This window comes from Felis catus, chromosome X, assembly GCF_018350175.1.
Source record: "Felis catus isolate Fca126 chromosome X, F.catus_Fca126_mat1.0, whole genome shotgun sequence".
Classification (NCBI taxonomy): Eukaryota; Metazoa; Chordata; class Mammalia; order Carnivora; family Felidae; genus Felis; species Felis catus.
Genome location: NC_058386.1, coordinates 87,880,356 through 87,905,463, shown reverse-complemented (window position 1 = coordinate 87,905,463; position 25,108 = coordinate 87,880,356). Strand labels below are relative to the sequence as shown.

Genomic DNA, 25,108 nt, shown 5'->3' with positions numbered 1-25,108 from the left:
CACAACAAACTGATCCCAAGACTCCCTTGGGGTTTGTCTCCTCACACAGGTGTTGAGTTCCTTGAGGCAAGAACTGTGTCTAGTTTATTTCTGTATACCCAGCACTTTGCACAGCACAGCCACTCAGTAAATGTTGAATGAATGGGGCACCTGGCTGGCTCAGTTGGTTTAGCATCTGACTGGCTCAGGTCATGATCTCACGGTTTGTGGGTTCAAGCCCCGCATCAGGCTCTATGCAGACAGCTCAGGGCCTGGAGACTGCTTCTGACTCTGTGTCTCCCCCTCTCTCTGCCCCTCTCCCGCTTGTGCTCTGCCTCTCTGTCTCTGTCTCTCTCTCAAAAGTAAATAAACATTAAAAAATTTTAAATCTTGAATGAATGAATGAATGAATGAATGAGGTTTTTTTAATACTATACAGAGTGGGAGTCCTTGTCTTTCCTAAGCTAGCTCAGCCTCCACCACTTACTATTTAGCCTTTTGGCTTCAAAGTGACCCTCAGGCTGATGGTTCCCTGGAAGGTGAACACCAACCTGCAGAGGGAACAGATACTGAATGAGTCCTGAGATGCCTCCCTCTATACCGGCACCAGTGACTACGACTCTGAAATATGATAACAGATGTCCATACTTGCACACTTCAAAGAACTGTCTAGGCAAAATAGTGCAGATGTCTGGTGGCTTAGTGGGATGGCAGGAATAGTTAGATTGATGGGACACTGAGTTGGCAGAAGAAGGAGGCATAGGAGAGAGTACAATAAGGCAGATGCCAGACTCTTTTACTTACTTTAACACCTGTGCAACTGTATTTGGTCCAAACCATTCGCCAATTGATTTCCCTTCTCCTACACCCATTTGTGCTGTTTTTATGTGGAAAAAAAAAGATGTTAGCAAAAGTTCTTCTAGCACACCACAAACTCCTATTTTTTTTCATAAATAATTAAGCAGATGGACAACTTAGCAGAGCCACATATAAGGCAGGGGGTGAAAGCAGTAGGTACAGACATTGCCATAAAACTACTGATGTAACCTTACCCATTTGATGGATAGAGTAGCAACAATCCTTTCTATCTAAGAAGCACTGTAGGATCCGTTGGTATTCTTTGGGTTGTTCTTTTTGTTTCTCCCAGTTCCAGTCTTTTTAGGAAAAAAAATGAGTTAAAATCATTTTTACAACTGTTTATTTACCTCTCTGCACTCTTACTGTAACCACGGGGTTAGAGGGAAAACACACGAGTTGCATCTGGAAGGCAGGAGTGATCAAGTTAGAACATTCCTAAGGAACTCCAATATTGACAACAATGGCATCTGGAGACATTACTTTCAAAGTCTCAGTGGGTGTAAAGTAAAAGGAAAACAAGACTTTAACCAAGGAATTGACTTAGCCCAAGGGCTTGAGCTAGATAAATATTACATGACAACAATGTCAGGCAAGGCCTTTCTGGTCAGCTACTCAGCGAGAAGGAGCTCACCAAAAACCCAGCAGTATATCCTTAGATCACTCTGATGCCACAGTGTCTCATCTCTACACAGACAGCAATAGCTTTGGTCCCTATATTTTGGCCACATTGCCAAAAGAGTCTCAATTGCCAAAAGAGTGGGGGGTACTGCTCTTCTCACACATGACAGTGCACAGGGGAATATACACAACTTACAACTAAGGGTTTAAAAAACAATTGCATGCTGCCATTTTTACACAACCTTGAAAACGTCCACACTGACCTTTGGAAAAACACATACCTTTGCTATCAAGCGTTCAAGGTTTCTTTATGACCAAAGCCAAAATAACAACATCTCTAGGAATCCTATCTGTGCCTTAGGCATGGCGCCCCCAAATACTGCAGGGGCTATTTATCCCTCCCGAAGGACACCCACAAAAATTCTCCATAATCGCCACTGTGGAGGGGATGCGCTTCTCCCCTTCCCTCAGCTTTAGGAACTCTGTGTAATGGGACAGACCTCCGGGGCTCCGTTTGCTTCCAAGACACAAATTTCTCTCCCAAAAGTTCGAGGGAGATTTTAACCTCACAGCTGAAGTATACTTGAAGCCAACGGCCATTACCTCCAGAGTCTTCTGTTCTCTTTGCTTCCAGTGGATCTGAAATCAAACTTTTAAACTTTGTGGCCATCATAGTCTTCAGAGGGTGAACCACATCCAGGTTGTTTTTGTTTTTGTTTTCATTTGCTACTGAATTGTCCAAGTCTGGGGAAATCCTGAGTAGCTGGCTGCTAAGTACCGCTAAATGTTGACTGATGATAGCGATGAGTGAGTGAATACTTAATTATGGAGTAACTGAATAGGAAGCCCTCCAAAATACTTCTTTACAAAACTACATCTTCAAGGGGCGCCTGGGAGGTTCAGTCGGTTGAATGTCCAACTTTGGCTCAGGTCATCATCTTGTAGTCCATGGGTTTGAGCCCTGCATCAGGCTCTGTGCTGACAGCTCAGAGCCTGGAGCCTGCTTTGGATTCTGTGTCTCCCCCTCTCTCTCTGCTCCCCCCCCCCCCAGCTCTCTCTCTCTCTCTCTTTCTCTCTAAAATATAAAAATAAACAGGGGCGCCTGGGTGGCTCAGTCGGTTAAGCGTCCGACTTCGGCTCAGGTCACGATCTCGCGGTCCGTGAGTTCGAGCCCCGCGTCGGGCTCTGGGCTGATGGCTCAGAGCCTGGAGCCTGCTTCCGATTCTGTGTCTCCCTCTCTCTCTGCCCCTCCCCCGTTCATGCTCTGTCTCTCTCTGTCTCAAAAATAATAAAATAAACATTAAAAAACATTAAAAAAATAAAAATAAAAATAAACATTAAAAAAATACCAAAATTACATCTTTGAATATATCTTAGCTACAAGATCTATTTCAAATTCTTCCTGCTATTTGCTTTTATATTAAAACGACTGAGGCTACTGACTTTGGGGTTTTATGTTTTCCTCGTTTGCTTCCCACAGAATTCACTTCCAGGAAGATCGTCTTGCTGTGTTTTATAAATGAGAAATTAAATAGAATGGACCTGCTCCAAGAAGTATGTGTACCGTAGAGAAATCACTGGACAATGAGTCAGAAGACCTGCCTTCTTCTATTCCCAAATCCACGCTTTCTTGCTGTTTGACTCTGGGTAAGTCCTTGTACTTCCTAAGCCTCAATTTCCTCATCTGTAAAACTGGAATTATGATACTACCCAGGAAAAGTGGGTTTAGGCTCCTCTAAACTCTGAAAATAAGGCATTAAGCCCTAAAACCTCCCCAGGCCCTTCTGCAATCCTCTCTGGTAACTGCAGCAGGGTGTGTGAGGCTGCCAGAGTGGGGGGAAAGGAGTGATGTTTTCATACCTCTGAATCTCAAGGAGCAGCAATGAATTCAGCCAATGAATTCATGCAGCCAATGAATGCAGCAGGCCAATCTCATCCAAGGTGTCCTTTCCCTCCCTCATCTCCATGTTAAACCAGGCCTTCGCCCAAGTGCCTGAACTGGCATCCAGCCAAGGTCATCTACAGATGCCCACAGGGAAGCACGCACAGACCTTAAGAAAGCAGGAGACTCAAGGGTTCCAAGCATACCAGAAGTTTCTTAATGAAGTGGCTTCATAAGAAAGCTAAATTAAGGATTCCTTCATTGTCAAGTGGATATTCTCAGTGAACCCAAACCAAAACAGCACGAGCTCCCTCATTAGGCACTTCCTTTAGGTCACTTACATCCTCACCAGGCAGACTTTTTCAATGAGGTCAAGAAACAGATTTACCACCACACCCTTCTTCCTGCTCCCTTTGTTATCTGACCTGTTTAAGGACTCACTTGAACAACAGCGAAGATGGAAACTCTAATGACACACCTGCCTCAATGTTCAGTTCTGTCCCAGGAAAATAACTCTCTGGCTTCGTGAATCACAAGGAAATGCCGGCTGTTTCCTTCTCCTGGGAGGCTTTATTGACTTTTCGGCCCCATCACTTGAGCTGGCAGATAGCATTTTAGGACCTTCGGCTCTGTTACTGAATGCTCCTGAAGCTCGGCACCAATGCTAAAGTACCAGCAGGAAGTGCTACTGCAGAGGTCTCTGAGGCAGAACGAATTTAACTCACCCCTGCCCAAGTGTCTGCAGATAAGAGCTTGAGCCAGCATCATCTGTCCACAGCGGAGCATGCATCCCCAGCCGGCATCTGATGAAGGGCCAGTTCCCCCTGTTGGCAAAATGGATGGGAATGACTATGGGTTCCTTGGATTGCCGTTTCCTGAAACATTGGCAAATGTGGGAATCATACAAGACAGACAGAAACACAGACTCTGAAAAGAGACAAGAGATACAGCTGAATATCAAACAGGGCTTGTTATAGGGTGGAACTTGCAGAGATAACACTGAGTTAGCCAAAACAGTTTCTATGACCAAAGACAAAACAAGCAAATGAACAAAACCTGCCCCTTAGGTTTTCTCCTTGGGGACTTCTAGGTATGCATGCAATTTTTGTAGATGACTGCCAGGTATGACTACCAACACTGGGCCCATGCCATGTCATTATCTGCCTAACCAAACCTGGCTTTTTGCACAGCTCACTTCTCAGGGAAGCCAGTCTTACCTTAGTTAAGGAATAAATGCTACCAAAGGCAATCATCAACATGGTCAAAGAGATCTGGGAGGCTCTTGACTGTTCTAAATATACATTAGAAGACCTCAACAGCAAGAAGGACAATGTAAAATAGAGGAAAGAGTCCCAGATTAGGCATCAGAAGAATGGTCTCTAGTTACCTGATCCAAGACTCAACTATAGACTGGGAACAACAGCACGCACCCTGCCTGTTAGTGGATATTGTAAGAACTAGATGAAAAAATATCTGTGCAAGTGTTCTACAAACTCACTCAGGATGATGTAAATATCTGGTGTTATGAGCATGGCCATAATTGAAAATGCTACTAATAAATTGGAAATGTGCTACATCTTTAAAAGGCATAAAACCAGTTAATAAATGAAAGAAGACAACAGGTTCCACTTTAAGAACACTTGATGTAATGAAAATCCCATGTATGTGGCCAGGGTGAGCTCAATATCCTTTTTCAAGGTACCAGTGAAATCAGATAACTTGGATGGCAGAGGAGACATTCTGCTTTCATTGCTCTCTGTCCTCAACATGGGAGTGGAAAACTATGCTTATAAGCATGATCTCACAAGACTAACTTTAAGGAGGGTCATCAGCCATGTAAGACAAATGGGCCACAGTGGCCACCCTTTTCCTTTTGTTGTGGGGACTGAAGGAGAATTGCTACAGAAAGATGGGGAGGGTTGAGCCAACTCATAAACTGGAAGGAGAGTCCTTTGGCTCTTGCTATAATGGAAGAATTATAGGACACATTAGTACAGGAGAGATGCAATGAAGACTAGATAAAGAAGAGATCATCTATTGACACAACATTGTCAGAATTGGGGTACATGGCCGGCTTAGTACAGGAGAGATGCAATGAAGACTAGATAAAGAAGAGATCATCTATTGCCAAAACATTGTCAGAATTGGGGTGCATGGCCGGCTCAGTCAGTAGAGCATGCAACTCTTGATCTTAAGGTCATGAGTTCAAACCCCCATTGGGCATTTAGCCTACTTAAAACTTACAAAAAAAAAAAAACATTGTCAGAGTTGAATTGCAAATGTTTTTAAGCCTTGTAAAGATCTCTTCACCTAGAGAAAGTTAACAGTTTAAAATCACTGGGTACTAGGGGTGCCTGGGTGGCTCAGTCCATTGACCATCCAACTCTTGATTTTGGCTCAGGTCATAATCCCAGGGTCATGGGATCGAGCCCTGTGTCGGGCTCTGTGCTGAGTGTGGATCCTGCTTAAGTTTCTCTCTCTCTCACTCTCTCTCTCTCTCTCTGCTCCTCTTTCCAGCTGGTGCATGTACTCTCTCTCTAAAATATAATTAATTACTTAAATAAATAAATAAATAAATAAATAAAATCACTGGGTACTAAAGATTTTTCCTTTGTGCATTTTACTGCTTGGGTACTTCCTATGGAAAGCAAAAAATGTCCATGTGGACTTTGTTTTGGGCACTGATCAGAAAGTAGGATTTCATTCCAGTTATTATGTCTAGTCCTGCATCAGAATCAATCAGACAGGTTTTCTCTTAGGAGAATAGCTTCCACCACTTGGATTTGACATTCTTTTTCCTACAGGGCCATGATACTAGGAATAGGCCACCTTACTTGCAAACATTTTACAGATTTTCTCTAAAGGGAGACAATTCACTTAGCTTATTGACCTTTTTTTTCCTAGACAGCAGGTGGTAACCTAACAGCTGATAATTAGTTCCAAGGAAATCTATCATAGTTCATCTTCCAATGGTATGGTGCTTTAATATCATAGGGGGTGGAAATCATAGGAATTATTTTCTTTCATTCAAGGCATAACTGTCTTTAATAATCAAGTAACTCCACAAAGCAGTGGATTATGAGTTAATAAATATTACCCAGACTAGAAGTTTGACTTTCTGCTTGGTCCTGGAAAACAACTAATACTACCTGGTGCCGGAACACTTGGAGGTGGACTCATAAATATCCTGGCAATTACATATTCACACCAAGGAACCATACATGATGCAGTACTTGGGCAATGAAACTTTTGAATAAAGTATAAGATTTAAGTATTCCCCTAAAGCAAATTCTTCACCACAGTGAGCTGTTAATTCTGAGGTTTCTGGGATGTCACTGATCACCTCAGGCAAGCTATCTACAAGGAAGAAAGTGAAGTACAACAAATGATATACCTACCAATTGGTGAAAATTTCCTTCTGTATGTAAACCACAGACGAGCACTTATATCAGACAACAGCTTAGATTTTTCTGAAATTAAATGTGAAATTAAAATTAAATCACCACATCCCATCTAAAGATATCTGCCTTTGATTTCTGAGCCAGCAGGAAACTCATTTTCAAATAAACCAGTCAATTCCATTGTTTGGGGGCTAGGGAAGTTCATAGAAAACCCAGTATCACCTTAGCCAAGTAATTTCAGCATTCCCTTTCACCTATGTTTTGACCAGTACTACTGGCCAGGTGGTTCCTGTCTCCTACTCACTGAGCTCCATGGCCCTGGCAGGTACTAACACTGGGGTCAGTGGCCAAAAGACAAGGGATAAGAAAAGCAAGGATAACCCACTAACAAGGCAACCAGCCCCTGCCTGAAATGATGATAGTTGGTTGGATCTCTCATCAGTACCCAGTGTCCATTATCTAAAACTAGGGGTGTGTATGTGTGGGGGTGTGGGGGGTGTACACGTGTACGTGTGCATGCATGTATGTTTAACTAAAAAGGAAGATCCACAATAAGTAAATTAAGTGTGTAAAAATATACACCACCACCCAGTGCAGCTGGTATTTGTAATCTAATGGATAAATTAGACACCAACACTTTGGTGTCTTTATTCAAAGCATTTTGTGCATCTTATGACATAAATTTACTTCAATGACCACATATACAGCGGCTTTCACGTGTCCATCTGTATAGAAGTTAGAGCCATTGCACTTTAAGAGAAGAAAAGAAAATTTGATTTTAGCCAATAATTTCTGTTTTCTCTCCTGCCTTTCCTTTGAACAAACCAGAAAGTTGAGTGGTCTGAATTCTCCCTGCCCTTCACGTCCCCAGTGCCTACTGCATTATGGGCAGCAGATGTACACTGGTTAAGAGTAAAACTTCTGGAGTCATATTCTGCCTGGGTTGGAGCCCTGACTCTGTTCCTTGCCAACTGTGTGGCCTTGTCACATAATCTCTCTGAGCTTCAGTTTTCTTATCCTTAAAATAGGGAGACTAAGAGCACCTACATCATAGAGTTGTGAGTATTCTGCAAGATAATGCATGGAAAGTGTTTAGATGGTACGATATGCGGTAAGCCTGTGATACATGTTAGCTGTTTTTATATACTTCCCCTCTCAAATGTTCACACCACTCACTCCTTCCTCTGATATTCTCTAGGCCTTTCAGCTTTCCTCTATGCTAGAAAGGCTGGGGGTAGTTGTATGGACATTTTAACCATAAGTGCACTTTGAAAGGTATTTCCCAACTTAACATTTGGATATGGCCATATTTGACAAGCTGGGGACTCCTGTTATCATGGAATACAGAACTAGAAGAGATCCTTTCCAGTATTCCTCATTTTAAGTACCTGAGAAGGAAGTTAAGATCCAGAAAGAGAAAGTGACTTATCTAAGGTAGGGGAAGAGTCTGTATACAAAAGGTCTCCGAACTGCTAACCCTCAACTCTCTCCACTGTTCAGGATTCTCCAATCCAGAGGATGAAGCCAGACACAGGGTGGAGCCAGAAGATGCTAACTTCCCCTCCTGCCTTGTGATCAGGTCCTTCCTATTTCTTCCTCTATGCTAGGGCCTTCAAAGAGCATCTCTCCTCAGACAGACAGACAGCTGAATCTCTCCAAGCTCAGGCTTTATCAGGGTGCTGGGCTGTTGGCAGTTTTAGGTTAAAAGATCTTCCCTGGGGTGCCTGGGTGGCTCAGTCGATTGAGCGTCCGACTTCACCTCAGGTCATGATCTTGTGGTTCTTGAGTTCGAGCCTCGTGTCAGGATCTGTGCTGGCAGCTCAGAGCCTGGAGCCTGCTTTCGATTATGTGTCTCCCTCTCTTTCTGCCCCTCTTCCACTCATGTTCTGTCTCTTTCTCAAAAATAAATAAACATTAAAAAACTTTTTAAGTAAAAAACAAAAGGTCTTCCCCAATCTGTAAGTATATAAGGGTAAGGAAGAAAAATTCAAGCCTCTTTTCCATCTAGCTGCTGTGGCTAAAAGTTCTATACAAAATCAGAATAAACTGAGACGGTGCTACAGTCAGCAAAAGATTTACCCCTACAAGACTTCTTAGTGTCTGATGTGGTTTCTGACAGCCCTGGGCTGATTAGAGGTCCCCTGGGTGGCAGCGTCTTTCATCTAGATAGAAAAGGACACAAGGGGAATGAGAAGTATGTAGCCCAGGCATTACAGTCTAAAACTGGTTAGTGATACCACGAGTGGGTCCATGGTTTTTGAAAGTCAAGGCTTATGGAATTCAGGGGTGCTCCTTTAAAGAAAAGAATAAAAATATATATATGACCCTTTCAAATTGCACAAACACCTATGATCATGTGAACATGCTGCTAGGGACTCTCAGGGCCTCGGAAGGGACCTGTGCAAGCAAGGAGTCTGTGGCTTGACCTCCTCTGGCTGCAAGGTATGTCCACCTACAAGTGGCATGAACAGTTACCAAAATCACACTCCACCAACCCCACAAGGAAAAATGGATAGGACCTTAACCTCAGGCACCCACCTCATTTAGGTTCTCACAGACAAATGCTACCAAACCTTACCCGTTTTAAGGAGATGCTGTTTCCCCAAGATCCATACCAGCTCATCCGTATCTGGAAATTCTTCTAGGTAGTCAGCAAAAATAGTAATCTGGTTTTCATATTTGGATAAAACTGAAAGAAAAGGAAAGAAACTTAAGCAAAATGTAACAGAGGGGGTTTGCTTCTGTGGTTTTACTGGTTATTACCTTTGTCCTGAAGGTGAAAGATCATTGGCTTGAATCGAATGGAGGCAAATCCTTGTCTTGGAGGAACAAAGATACTCACAAAGCCTCAAATCCTTTAGTAGAGGGATTTACTTTTGACCACCTATTTTCACCTTCCTTTTCTCATGGTCCCATTTGGCACCATCTCCAAATATTTAGTTCAGGATCATTTCAAAACCTTTTCATCATGGGGTATTCTTTGTAAACAGCCACTTATCTAGCTTCTCCAAGCAAAAGTGGATCAAGGTGATACAATAATACCTAATACTTGCATATCCAACTCCTGCCCACATTACAGGGAATATTATGAGGTTTCTAGTGGCTGGAGGCATTGGAAGGGGCTGTGACAAACTCCAAAGATTACAAAACTGTGAAAATGTAGTATTTTAGCTGGAAGACCAGCGGTTTTAACAGTACTTTTGTTTGCCATCTTATTCACATATGACTTCTGCAAAGAAGAATCTTGAAGCTGACGATAACTATAACTTGTTCTTGGGATTCACAAATGACCATGCTTATCTCTCAAGATAAAGTAACTGAATAACATATAATTAAACCTTGTAAGTTCACAGGCCAGACTCTCAGAACTTAGAACCATGTAATGTGAGATGAGGTAAAATTCACTTTTGTACCACCTGTGGGGAAAGAGTCTGCTCAAAGAGTTAAGACTGACTTATGAGAGGGTCCTAATCTCAAAAGTTCTCTTTAAGTGACTTCATGAGAGAAATAATATCATAAGTGGTAAACAAATTTCCAAGATAACCCACAAAAACCTATTTTAACCTGCAACCAGGAAATCAAATTGATGGTATATTTCATCGTGTATATGGTGCTGTGTCTATGAGAAAACACACTTCAAGTTCAAAGCTAATACATCCAACACATGCCTTCTCACCTGAGCTCTTGGAGGCTCCCCAGCCCCTATGGGGAAGGGAGCTCAGAGAGAGTAGGTACAAGCACCTGCAGGGACTCTCCCACAGCAGTGCCCGAAAGCCCTAAGGGAATAATTTTCCTGTAAAAATGGCATTGTGAGATATGTTTAACTCACTTGAAAGGACAAACTGTTCTCTTTTGGCTTTGTTTTCTAAGGCAGGAGCATGCTGTTTTCATAGAAATAAATGTTCCTAAATATAAATGAGTCCTCTTTGATCATGAAAACAGGTTAACCTGCTCTCACTGCTTGGTTGGAGGATGACATTATGCTGTGTATCATTTGTATAAACTGAAGTTATAATTTGTGTGAAGTTATAATTTTAGAAACACAGCTACCCAGTAGTTCAAGAAATACAGCATTTCTTGAGATGTATTACAGAAGTCCAATCTTTCAGGGATTTAAGTAGCTTTTCTCCTCAGGATGTTTTAATCATTAAGGTTATAGACTCGGCAGTCTTTCAAACCTAAAGAGGTTAGAAATGAGACAGCCATTTTGTTCCCCGGTGAAAACTCATCACTGCTGAATCTGCCAGAGAACCTGTGCCCTCTTAGCTTCTCTGTCACTGGCCTCAGCCCCTGGCCTAAGCCCAGGAAATACCAGGCTAAAAATGACCACCCAGGTCAGGCCATCCCCAGGAGGTGGTGGACTGAGGTGGTGTAAGTCACACTGTGTACCTTCCCACCCTACTCTCTACCCCTCACACGCAGAAGAAATCAGGTTAAAATGAACATCCAGTGGAGCCTAGAAACAGAGTCAGAAAATGAGGGGCCTGAGAGGGGCGTGGGAAAGGGGCAGCCTGTCTGGCATTCCCCTGGTAGGGGTGAGGAAGGGTGCATTGGGTGAATGCACAGCATGTATGCATATAAGCTTTGGGTCTTTTTTTTAGTACTGGCCAAGAAAAACCATTTCTCTATCGCCAACCCTGGCCAGCTGGTCAAATTAGTACAGCCCCTTAAAGCCTGTGAGAACTCCACTGCTTCATTTGGGATGGCCCTGACCAAAATGGTATCCAAAGAATTTTCCTCTTGCTCTTCAGCCCTTCTCAGGCCAGAAAGAATGTCAAGATGGTCTCTGTTCTTCCCAATTCTCCTCTTAGAAGATGGACTCCAAGAATGCAGGGCTACAGCCAGCCCCAGTTGAAGCTACATGGATGAAACAAATGAAAGCCAGAACAGAAGTGAAGAGCAATAACATGGGGAGAGTGTATACAAGAGGATCCAGGGAGGAAAGAGGAATAGGTCTTCCACAAGGAGAACTCAGAGTCATGAAGAAGCAAACTGGGGCATCACTGAGGTGCAGAAGTGAAATCGCATTTCCAACAGAATCACTTCTGACTAACACAATCCTTTAAAAAAATTCATAAACTACTTTTATCTTGCCTTAAATGAACAAACATCAGCCCCATATGAGTTTACTGCCCCTTTCATCCTGTTTAAAGAGATAGGAGCTATACAGGCAGAGCTACAAAGACCACAGCTGGGCAGACCAAGAATTAGCTTCTACAAGGTCTGATGAACAACAGGCTTCACTCTGTTCCATTTTACTTTAATAATAATTATTGCACTGAAGTCTCTGCTAGGTTGGCTTAGTGGTCAGCTAATAACTGAACAAAGTCTTCCTTAAACTCTTGGAACCAGCAAGTCTCCCAGTCTTGGCCAAGAGGCTATGTGTACATGTTGGGACATGCCTTCAACATTCAACCAGGTGGCTGATAACTCTGCCTCAGTCTTCCCTTGTGCAGAGCTTGAGATCAGCCAGAGCAAAAGCTTAGAACCCTGTCAGCTCTTTCCTGAGCATGCACACAACACTGGGAATGCACACAGTCCTGAGCATGCATATAGTCTTCTAGATTCCCAGGGATATGCCCGAACTTTTCAAGCTCCAATGGACATGTTACTCCCTAGGTTTTTCTTTTAAGCTTTCTGCATCAGGCATCTATGATCAGGCCTGATCTACTGCATCAGGCATCTATGAAGTTAATCAGTTGCCTCTAACGGTTTTCTTTTTTTAATTATTTTATTTTTAATTGAAGTATAGCTGACATACAATATTATCTTAATTCTAGGTGTACAACATAGTGATTTGACAACTTATATGTTACTCAATGGTCACTACAATCAGTGTAGTCACCATCTGGCACCATATAAAATTATTACAATATTAGTGACTACATTCCCTATGCTGTACTTTCAGTCCCCATGACTTATTTATTTTATAGCTGGAAGTTTGTACCTTCTTAATCCCCTTCACCTATTTTGCCCATCCCTCACCTTTTTCCCCTCTGGCAACCACCAGTTTGTTCTCTGTATTTTTAAGTCTGTTTCTGATTTGTTTACTTGTTTTGTTTTTTAGATTCCACACATAAGTGAAATCATATGGTATCTGTCTTTTTCTGGATGACTTATTTCACTTAACATAATACCTTCTAGGGATGCCTGGGTGGCTCAATCGGTTGATCATCTGACTTCAGCTGAGGTCATTGATCTCGCAGTCCATGAGTTCGAGCCCTGCACTGGGCTCTGTGCTGACAGCTCAGAGCCTGGAACCTGCTTTGAATTCTGTGTCTCCCTCTCTCTCTGCCCCTCCCCTGCTCATGCTCTGTCTGTCTGTCTCTCTCAAAAATAAACATTAAAAAAATAATACCCTCTAGATCCCTCCATGTTGTCACGAGTGGTAAGATTTTGTTCATTTTTATGGCTGAGTAATATTCCAGTGTGTGTGTGTGTGTGTGTGTGTGTGTGTGTGTGTGTGTGTCTGTGTGTCTGTGTGTGTGTGTGTGAGTATATCTCTCATCTTCTTTACCTTTTCATCTATTGATGGTCAGCTAGGTTGCTTCCATATCTTGGCTACTGTAAATAGTGCTATAATAAACATAGGGGTGCATATATCTTTCTAAACACTGTGTTTTCTTCAGGTAAATACCCAGAAGTGGTATTACTGGATCATATGATATTTCTATTTTTAATTTTGTGAGGAACCTTCATACTGTTTTTCCTAGTGGCTGCACCTCTAACAGTTTTCCATAAAAGCCTCTGAGGAAAGGCTTTCTGTGGCTAACTTCCACGGTTCTGAAAAGGTTGACTCTGACCATTTCTGCCAGTGTTTTTCATTGCTCCTATAAATAGAATTTTCAGAGGTCCTCACTCTACCATTTCTGAGATATCTTACTTTAATATTTTTTTCCAGTCATTGACTGTATTTTTAAAGGTTGGTTTTTATAAAATTGCAAGCAAATGAAAAAATGGCTTTGAACAATGGCTTTCTGATAGGGCTTAACAGAGACACTTGTACCTGAAGGTTCCCAGATTCTGTGAGGCTTGTGTCCCACAAACAACACAAATTCTCTTAAGTGAAATCTGTCACAGAATCTCAGGGCCAGAAGGGGCCTGAGATACCACAGCATGTCTTCCTTGTAGGCCACCTGATTCTAAAGGCATGCCAGGATACTGCTGATTCCAGGACAGCCTTCTCAGCAATACATGCACATTTAACATAGTATCAAGTAACAGCTTCAAAAACAAGAAAATATCCATGGAAAACAGGTATGGTAAGGGCCAAATATTCATTAACATATTCATCCCATAAACTTTTACTGAGTACCTACTATGCACACAATGGATAAAACATCACTGAGACGTAGCATCCATCCTCCAAAAGCTTTTAATCTAGTGGAGAGGACAGGTCTGAAAACAACTAATAGCAATAAGTATTATAATAAGGGAAAGCAGTTGTACAACATAGGGAATGTTGTCAATAATATTGTAATAATTTTGTATAATGACAGATGGTAACTAGCCCTACCAAGGTGATTATTTCATAACATATAAAAATGTCAAAATACTATGTTGTATACCTGAAACTAATATATTATTGTATGTCAATTCTAGTTCAGTTTTAAAAAGAAAGCGATGTGAGGGGCACCTGAGTGGCTCAGTTGGTTAAGCATCCAGCTTCGGCTCAGGTCATGGACTTGCAGTTCGTGAGTTTGAGCCCTGGGACATACTCTGTACTGATAGCTCAGAGCCTGGAGCCTGCTTCATATTCTCTGTCTCCCTCTCTCTCTGTTCCTCCCCCACTCACATCCTGTCTCTCTCTGTCTCTCAAAAATAAATAAAGATTAAAAAATTTTTAAAGAAAGCAATGTGGAAGGCAAGAAACGATTAATTCCAACTGGGGGTGAATGGGCCTTGCACAACCTAGAAAAGGTGGTATCAGAGCTGAGCCTTGATAGAAATAAGATATAAGTGGAAAGGGGGAAGGGAGAAATTCACTAAAAGGATTTGGCAAGCAACTGAGTGTGGGGTGGGGCTGGGGGGAGAGAGAGAGAGTCAGAGTTAAAAATACCTTCCAGTTTGTAAGTGTGAGTGATGAAATAAACGGTAGCAGAAAAACATGGTGCAGGGTAGGGAGATAAAGTTTGGTCTAGCCACAACATGTAGGACTCATGGGTTTGGTTGACAAAGGAAGGGTTTAAAAAAAAAGTGAAGAGGGGCATGGTAGATGGCAGGTAGATAAGCAGAACCTAGGAAGGCAGGAGGAATTCAGGACAACACAACTCAGCCTAAAATGTGCCTTCACCTCCTTCCTCCTGGGTCCACTTAGTGTTCTTGCCTTTCCAGCCTCTGCCCACCCATGCATGGACCCCACCCCATCTTCATTTCTCTTCCTCCCAGTGCCCTGCTTTTCTGACAATGAAGAGCTTTGAAAATAGAGAACTGGACATCATTCCTCATTATTTCCATGGGGGATTTTCATGTCCCAAACTGAAAGGTTTCTTGAATGTATTCAGCAAGTCAAATCCTAGCAATGCTGGGTGGTCAAATAATGTGAAAGACATGCATCCTTTCTCTACAGACCAGTAAAAACTTTGACGCCCTTTATCATTTAGACTTACCATATAGACTCTTAGCCGAAGGGTTATCATTCAGCTAGACTTTATGACTTTCTGAGATTCTATTTAACTGACTAGTACTGATGGTGGTGTAGCATAGGAGGCTGCACCTGACCCATTGTAGGGCAAGTCAGCAAAGGGATAACCAGTCTGTTTGGCAAGAGACTATTGGTAAATGAGTATTAAATGAAAGTACTCCTTACTTTTCAGCTAGAAAAATCAACCAGACCATTGATAGCTTGGCCCCACAAAACACAACACATCTTACAGAATTCAGTCACTTCATCTTACTGACACAATGATGGTAAGAATCAAACATAAGGCAAAATTGGACTCTTTGGTTTTCCTTTAAAGTGATTCTTTTGAAAAACTTATTGCCCTTTTAAGTATATTTTTGTTGTTGTTCTCACTTAAGCATAAATTATTGTCTGCTATCTGCTGACTGAAATGCATTCAGAAATATCCATGAGGAGGGGCACCTGTGTGGCTCAGTGGGTTAAGCGCCCAGTTCTTGGTTTCAGTTCTGGTCATGATCTCATGGTTTGTGGGTTTGAGTGCAGAGCCTGCTTGGCATTCTCTCTCTCTCTCTCTCTCTCTCTCTCTCTCTCTCTCTCTCTCTCCACAGCTCTCTTTCTCTCTCTTAAAATAAATAAATAAACTTAAAAAAAAAAGAGATATCCATGAAGAAATGGGATCCCATGCACAAACTGGTGAGGAAGGCAGGATCTACCTTACACATACATCACCTCTAAATTGCTGCCTCATTTTGCTTTTGATAAGGTAACTCTGCTCTTTTTGGAGAGATGCATTTTTTCAGAAGAAAAAGATGTCACTTAAAAAAAGTTTTTTTTAATGTTTATTTATTTTTGACAGAGAGAGAAACAGAGCATGAGCGGGGGAGGGGAATAGAGAGAGGGAGACACAGAATCCAAACCAGGCTCCAGGCTCGGAGCTGTCAGCACAGAGCCCGATGCGGGGCTCAAACTCACAGACTGCAAGATCATGACCTGAGCCGAAGTTGGACACTCAACTGACTGAGCCACCCAGGTGCCCCAAGATGTCACTTTTATAAAGCTTATCTTTGTTTATAAGACATACAAAGAAGGTAGGACATTGGATGGATGGATGGATGGATGGATGGATGGATAAAAACATTTTATTGGTTTTATAATTCAAGACTTGAGGTAACTATCCCACAAGCTGAGGTAAGAATCACCTTGATTATTTATCAACAGGTTTTGTTGTGAAGAATCAAACTGTTAAGTGGGAAGTGTGGTTGTATTCACCAGGAGTACAGTTGCACATTAGTGCCACTGCCACATCATACAGTGGGTCCAAAAAAGCCCCTGTGGCATTGTATCTTTGATTTTGGATGGTACCCAAGCTAAAAGAGAAGGAATACTCAAATACAGAGCTCATGATTCATGTAGGTAGCACGATATCATGACAGTATTTAGCCAAAATGAAGAGTGTATCAAATAATTTTGCTCTACATAAAAAATGTGGGGGGTTTTTGGCAGATGAAGAGAAGGAGGGATCACTCTTCACCCCTCTTAAAAACAGCCCTAGCCTAGGAAACCTAAAATGTAGTTTCTAATCCTACCCTGCCACTAACTAGCTATGGGACCTTTGAGAACTTACTGCACTTCTTTGGGCCTTAGATTCTCCATCTATAAAATGAGCAGTGTGTTTTTCAAACAGCACATCATAACTTATCAGTGGGCTTTGAAATCTATATAGTGGGTTTCAATCAGCATATTTAAAAAATGAAATTAAATAGGGGCACTTGAGGGGTGCCTGGGTGGCTCAGTTGGTTGAGCATTCGACTTCGGCTCAGGTCATGAGCTGGCAGTTCTTGAGTTTGAGCCCCGCATCAGGCTCTGTACTGACAGCTCAGAGCCTGGAGCCTGCTTTGAATTCTGTGTCTCCCTCTCTCTCTGCCCCTCCCCCACTCACACTCGGTCTCTCTCTCACTCAAAACTAAATAAACATTTGAAGAAATTTTAAATAGGGGCATTTGGGTGGCTCATTCAGTTAAACATCCAATTCTTGGTTTCAGCTCAGGTTATTATCTCACAGCTTGTGAGTTCAAGCCTGCATCGGGCTCTGTGCTGTCAGCAAGTTGCCTGCTTGGTTCTCTCTCTTTCTCTCTCTCTCTCTCTCTCTCCCTCTCTCTCTGCCCCTCCCCTGCTCATTCTCTCAAAATAAATAAATACGCTTTAAAAAATGAAATTAAATAGAACAGAAAATATTACAATATATCATACATAACAAGGATTAATATCATTTCACAAAACTTGTGTGTATATAAATTAGGTTGAAATATAAAATGTATTTCCCATTGTATTGTTGGATCAAAAAAGCTTGAAAGCCAGTGGTCTAACCTATATTGTCCATACAGTGGCCACTAGCTACATGCAGCTGTTTACATTTAAATGTATTCAAATTAAATACAACTAAAATTTAAGTTACTCAGTTGCACTAGCCACATTTCAAGCACTCAACAGCCACATGTGGCTACTGGCTACCATACTGGACAGCACAGCTATAGGATAGCTCCATCATCACAGCAAGTTCTATTGGGCAGACCTATCTTAACAACCTATTTATGGTTCTGTAGGAGGTAGAGATAGGGTGGGTTGTTAGGAGGAGTACTTTAAGCTCTGGGAAGAGAAGATGGATTCACTTGTCTTAAGAGAGTCTGTATGTGAATTTCTAAATAAATGAGCCAACAATTATTTATTTAAGTTCTGTACTTGGTTCTGTGATGGATACAGAGGAAATATCCTCATAAATATTCACTATGTGTTAAATGAGCAATCTAAGGCATCAGAAAAGCATGATATCTAAAGATATGAGCCTTAAGTAAATGAAAGATCTAATAATAAAAGGCAATATATAAGCAAGTATTGATAATAACTGAATGCTATAAAAATTCAGAAAAGGGGGAAATCAAATGAGCATTGGAGTCATCAAGATTTCAAAGAGGGTATAGGATTTTAACTGGTCCTTAAATTATTGCTTCCATTAGGATGAGCAGAGGTAAGATAGGAGAATATTCCAGATCAGAGGAGTACTATTAAATATGTATGTATCAGAGACAGGGTAAATTCTGGAGAATAGTGAGCAATGAGATTAGAGAGGTGGCTTGGGACTGGATTGTACAGGGTGGAAAGCCAGCCAGTAGAGTAAAGCCATTGACAGTTTTCAGAGTTCTTTCACATGATCCTTGAGACAGCCCTTGAGATAGGGCAGAGATCATTACTTACAGTTTGGAGTTGAAGGAACTGAGATTCAGAGAAGTGATAAAACTTGTTCAGAGTCATATAGCTAGTGAGAAGTAGAACAAGGATTCAAGTTAATCTAACTCTTGATCCAGTATACTCCCCACTATACTTCCCACTATACTGGATGGAGAGTAGCTTGCTATTAGGATAAAAGCTGGATCCGAGGCATTGGAGATGGGACACCAACGAGAAAGTTGTTGTAATAATCCAGGCATCAAGTGTTAAAGGCCTGGCCTAAGGTGGCAACAAATCAGATGCTCTGGTTATATAACATACTATAAAACAAACTAACAATGCAGTACCCACTGTTTATAAGAGAGAGTAAGAGTAGACAGTCTGAGGTTAGAACACTATAATTATTTTTAACTGGAAATGATCTAAACTACCCCAAAGGAATAAATATTAACAATATAATTCATATAGTGTGTCCGGATTTTTCCAGATGGCTGAAGGCAATGTTTTGGACACGGTTCCTAAGCAAACAACTCTTTATACGTCTATGCATTTTTATGAGCCATTTCTGTCTTGCAAGTGTTTCCTTCCTCTGTCAATTTCAGTGTTCATTTCTCAGAACTAATTAGTCATATGATTTCTTACCTCATCTAGATTTCCAATGAGAAAGGACTCATGCAAAAAGGTCAAGGAGCTACAGGCTTTGAAGTTTTTCCACACTATTTAGTAAAAGTAATTATTGGTAATTAATTAGTTAATATTTACTAAGGAAATACTAAAAGACACCATTACCAGACTAATCATAAAGGATCTCTTCAGTTGTGTCACTGAGCTGCTCAGAAACTTCCATGGGCTTCCAAGATTGCTCCAACTGATAGGAATCAAATACAAACTCATCAGCCTGGCATTTAAGGCTCTCTCCAATATGACCACCTCCTACATTTATTTGTATTTGTTCCCCACTGCTCATTACTCCTTCAAGATATGTACTCTTTTTAGCCAAAAATAAACCACATGATACATTGGAGGCTCCTGGCTCATTCATGTCCTAGTTAAACACTTAAGTCCTACCTCGAATGCTACTTTCTCTGTAAACCCTTCTTCCTCAATTTTGCCACCAAGAAATACTTTTTCCTTCTTCTAAGCTTCTAAAGTCCCTTATTTTAACTTCTTTTATGGCACTGGGCACTTTGCTCTCTAGGTTAGTGTTATTCGCAGGCTTGTCAGCTCTCTGCCATTGGAATGAACTCCCATCCTAGGACACACTGTGTTTATCTCCGTATCACCTAAAGCTCCAATCATAGTGCCTTGCAATAAGTTGTCCCCCAAGGTCTATCAAATGTTTGTTGAATGAATGAACACAGTGATAAAAGTCTAAATGCTGGTTTATATGTTTATGCAAATGCAATTTAATAATCCTTTGCAGAGTACCTACCATATGACTGGCATTGTGCTAGGCCCTGGGGAGAGTAACACATGTTAAGCAATTCCAAGTCTAATGGGAAGATAGAAAGAGAATTCATTTTTATATGATACGGTCTGTGTCTGTACAGGGGGCTAAGGAAGCACAGCAGAGGATCATCTAAGCCAGCCTAGAGTACAGAGAAGGCTTTGGGAAGAGAGGTGATGACAGGGCTTAGCCTTAAATAATGAGAGTTAAGCAAATATGGCAAGAGAAGGATATTCCAGGCAGAGGAGAAGCTTGGACCAAAACACCAAAGACTGAGAGACTGTAGAACAACGATTCCATATGGAAACTGTCAGGGGTTGAAGCTGGAGAGGCAAACAAGCCTAGGAGATGTTGGCCTTGGAAGCCTTAGTAAGGGTTCTGGACTCAACCTAGGCTTCATGGAGCCCCTAAACACATTCAAATACTCCCAGGAGGAACTCTGGGTATCTCGTACATTAGCAGAATGTAAACAGTGCAACAAGTAATCACCGGTAATGCAAATCCTAGTTGATGTTTTTTTTAACATTCATTATCAAATTAAATTGTTAACACACACACACACACACACACACACACACACACACACACACCCCAAAACCTGAAGTGACCATCTTTGTCAAGGAAGAGGTTAAGGTGGGTCTGGTCTCTGTGTTGTGACATGCTTAGTGGTACAGCACAATGGGAGAGGCTCTTGAGTCCTTTCCAGGAACAGGACTTTTCATTTAGAGTACGTTCCCAGTTTTCTCCTCTGTTTACCATCACCTCACTCGCTTCCCAGACCACGGGAATTTTCCCCATACCCTTTCAACATCACACTTCATTAGTAAATGTTGCCAGCAGACATATGATGTTTAAAAATTCTTTACCTTTGACGTAATGTAAAATTATACTGCCAGAGTTAAGTTTTGGGATTACATAAAATTACACATGTACCTTCACTTTCAGAACAAAAGATGCATTCCAAGTTAATCCTAAGGCAAATTTCTGTAAAGTGAACTTGATTTTCCAACATTATTTTATAATTATTTGAGCCATGTTGCCCCAAAAAAGACAAATTTTACCCCATCTAAAAAGATACAGCTTGCAATAAAATGGTTCCTCATCCCTGACGTGCACTCTATGTTCCAGATACCAGGAAAATAAATACCTATCTACCCAAGAGCATGAAAGACCCAACCCACCAACCACAGCAAAAAGTACTCTCTAATATTGGACAAGCAGAGAATCTTGATCTGCTAAACAAAACACAGATCCATTTTTTAACTCTGAAAGTGGCTCTTAATGAAGTGGGTTTTCTTATAAAATGCTCAGCCATCAGTTCTTTCATTAATACTAAATTACCTTATTCTAAATTGAAAATGTCTTTTATTGCACCTACCCTAGTGACTCCACTCCTAGGTTTATACCCAAGAAAAATGATTGCTTTTGTCCACCAACAGATATGGCCAAAAATGTTCATAGAAGCTTTATTCATAATATCCAAAACTTAGAAACAATCCAAATGTCCATCAATGCGGCACTACCAACACAGTGTTCGTGTTCTCCCAAAATTCCTATGTTGAAGCCCTAATCCCCAATGTGATGGTATTTGGAGGTGTCCCTTTGTGGTAATTAGATCATGAGGATAGAATCCCAATGAGTGGGATTAGTCCCCTAGTAAGAAGAGACACCAGAGAGATGATCTTTTTCCATCATGTGAGGACACAACAAGGTGGCCATCTGCAAGCCAGAAAAAGAGACCTCACCAGATATCAAACCTGCTAGTGCCATGAACTTGGACTTCTAGCCTCCAGAACTGTGAGAAATAAATGTTTGTTGTTTAAGCCATCTGGTGTACGAAATGTTGTTACAGCAGCCTGAATAGACTAAGACGTGGGAAATGGATAAATTGTGGTGGATCATACATGGGAATGGTACATAGCAACAAAAAAGAACTAATATTATGTATAAAACATAGATGAATCACATGGACATGTTAAAGCAAAGGAAGCCAGACACAAAATAATACCTAGAATATTATTCTGTTTATATAAAGTCTGAAATCAAGCAAAACTAATCTATGATAATAATGGTCAGAATAGTTGTTACAAGGGCACCTGGGTGGCTCAGTCGATTAGCATCCAACTTCGGCTCAGGTCATGATCTGGCATTTGTGAATTTGAGCCCCACATCAGGCTCTGTGCTGACAGCTTAAGAGCCTGGAGGCTGCTTTGGATTCTGTGTCTCCCTCTCTCTCTGCCCCTCCCCTGCTCACACTCTGTCTGTCTCTCTCAAAAATAAATAAACATTTAAAAAAGTTAAAGATGTTTAAAAAAAAGAATAGTTGTTACCTTTGGGAGGTGGTGTTGGCTGGGAGGCAAGAGGGAAACTTGGGGGTGGGGTGGAAGGAAGAAATGCTCTTGATCTTAATCTGGGTGGAGGGTGCACATATATAACATTTAACTGAGCTGTACACTTAAGATTTGTGCACTTAACTGTGTGTAAAGAATACTTCAATTCAAGCAAAAAGAAAAAGTTAAGTCTCCATACTGGATTTATTTCTGGTATAGATTATTGGCGATTAGATCAATATTATGCTAATAACAAAATATTCTTCTGTTATCAGGAGTAGAGATAGAGTTCTAAATTTGTCGCACGTCTCTGAACACACACACATTGAATCCCAGTGAAAGCAGTTTGGGGCTTCAGATATTATTTAGATGTAAGGCTAACTTACTGGGTTTTTCAACTTACAACATTCCAAAATGCCATCTACTTTTCAGGACCACTTTGATTAGAAATTCAAAAATTTATTAATTATTCTTTTCTACAATAGCATTAGCTTGTCTTCATAAGAGAAATATATATTGAATTTCCCCCCAAATCTTAGTGAAAGAAAGCATTGTAGACTTAAGAAAACACTGGCCTATGAATTAGAAGACCTAGGTTCTATTTCTGCTCTGCCTTTTACTATGCAAGTCACCTTGGGCTATTCTTTTAAACTAAGATTCCCTTTCCTTATCCATAAAATGTAGATAATACCTTCCCACCCCCCCCCACCCCCAGGGCTATGGTGAGGATCAAATGAGAGAATAACTGTCAAAGTGCTTTGTACACTTTAAATAAGTGTCAATATCCCAAAGCTAAGTGTTTCATTAGAACTTGTGCCTGGTTGTGGCTAATAGAAAATTTACTTAAATTTCAAAGCTTGTAACCTCAGTCTCACCTGTCTTACATTTCACCAGAGAATTAGGATCAGCAAGTGCACTCACATTCTAACATCTCTGAAAAGTTGAAACAATTCCACAATAATGAATACTGAAAATAGATGTGTACAAGGAAGTACAGTGAATAACTGTCTGCCTTGTTTTTCCCAACTATGACTTTTTGGTGTATTTCTAGCTATGTAATATCCATTATATTCAGTTCACACTTCTAGAACTTTGAACTGCTTCTACAACACCCATGCCATAGCTCCCCCTCTCCATCATGAACTTCACAATAACTGCCCCTAAAGGCGGTTCCCATTTCTACTTTCTTCCATCTACTGAGACTATGGTAGCAAAACTTAAAAAACACTCCCTACTCTAGGGGTGCCTGGGTGGCTCAGTCGGTTGAACATCTGACTTCTGCTCAGGTCATGATCTCACAGCTCACAAGTTCAAGCCCCGTGTGGGACTCTGTGCTGACAGCTCAAAGCCTGGAGTCTGCTTTGGATTCTGTGTCTCCCTCTCTCTCTGTTCCTCCCCTGCTCACACTTTCTCCCTGTCTCTCAAAAATAAATAAACATTAAAAAAATAAAAATAAATATTCCCCACTCTGAATTCTTTGTCAGAACTTGGAGTACTCCTTGTCACAGAGCCCCACATAGAAAGTGCCTTTTCTTAAGTGTCACCTTTTGAAGTTTGTTTCTCTGATGACAGGAAGTGATATAGGCCAGAGTTGCCTCAAAATGCTTCCTGTCACCAACTATTCTTTCCAGCTGATCCAGCAGGAAATGTCTGGAGAGTCATGCAGTGTGAGTGAGAGAGGCTTGACAGAAGGAAATATTAGGGTGATTTTGGTTTCAAGGACCCCAGTGGTTCCTGTTCCTGGAGATTTTGTTCTTAGTCCCACAGTTAAGTTCTCCAAACTAGAACAAACCTACCAATAAACAAACAAAATAGACTACAGAAGGAAATCTGGAAACTTTCAAGATCCTTGAAAAGCACTCCCTTCAGGCATCAAGTCCCAGTTAAGAAATTTTTCTTGAGCCTTCTGAGCTAGGGAATAAAACCTGATTTTACAAGAGTAGATTGACAGCAACAAGAAGGGCCAACTGACAAGAAAACAGACAGAATATAATAAAAAACTAATATGGATTAACACACACACACACACAAACACACACACACACAGACTAAATGGCCTGGGACCATTAAGTGTGGGGAACAAACATTAAATCACATTTCAATAGGCCTTAGAATACCACTGTATTATAGCAAGCAATAATTGATAGTCATAACAATGATCCTTAATTAATTAAATTATGCCTATAAATGCTGTATAAGAAATCAGAGGACTAAATTGTCTCTAGGTAGTTTTTTTTCTCTTTTTGGAGAATTCTATTCAAGACAGAATGTTAAAAGCTTATGGTGCTCAAACAGAGGAAATCATGAGCCATTTTTGAAAACAGGTTACTAAAAATGCCTTTTCCCCAGAAAGAGTTAGGTAACTGAGGTCTTACTCAGTAAGATGAGATGAAGGCTGGTTGTGTAACAGACACAAGTGTTATTGGGACGTCAGAGAAAGGAGATAAGCATGCGGTAGCATAATTAAACAAGGCTTCATGGAGGAGGCAGGGCTCAGGGTTGGGTTTGCTTTTAAGTCTCTCTCCATCCAAAGCCTGGTTGTAGCTTCCTCTATTGCCACCCTTAAGCAATTGTGCCAGGGCCTCCAGTTTAGAGTCACTAAACAGGACTAGTTTAAAGGGAAATATAATGATAGTGAATAAAGACAAAGATGGGATGCAGATCCTGTCCCCCTTTCTATTGCACCACAGGTACACACTAACTAAGTCTTCCATGTCTGAATAAGCAGAGCTCCCGGTATAGGCA

General features: G+C 41.2%; 1 protein-coding gene across 1 annotated transcript in view; it reads right to left on the bottom strand.

Annotated features, from left to right (window-relative positions):
* The window catches only part of ATG4A (autophagy related 4A cysteine peptidase), a 56,909-nt gene that overhangs the window by 12,607 nt on the left and 19,194 nt on the right, over positions 1-25,108 (bottom strand). Inside the window, exons 2-6 of the mRNA XM_004000782.4 lie at positions 9,317-9,427; positions 6,736-6,807; positions 4,063-4,161; positions 1,032-1,133; positions 784-856 (exon numbers count right to left, since the gene is read on the bottom strand). Of these exons, the coding sequence (XP_004000831.1) occupies positions 784-856; positions 1,032-1,133; positions 4,063-4,161; positions 6,736-6,807; positions 9,317-9,427 (457 nt within the window). The remainder of the gene's footprint in view (positions 1-783; positions 857-1,031; positions 1,134-4,062; positions 4,162-6,735; positions 6,808-9,316; positions 9,428-25,108) is intronic.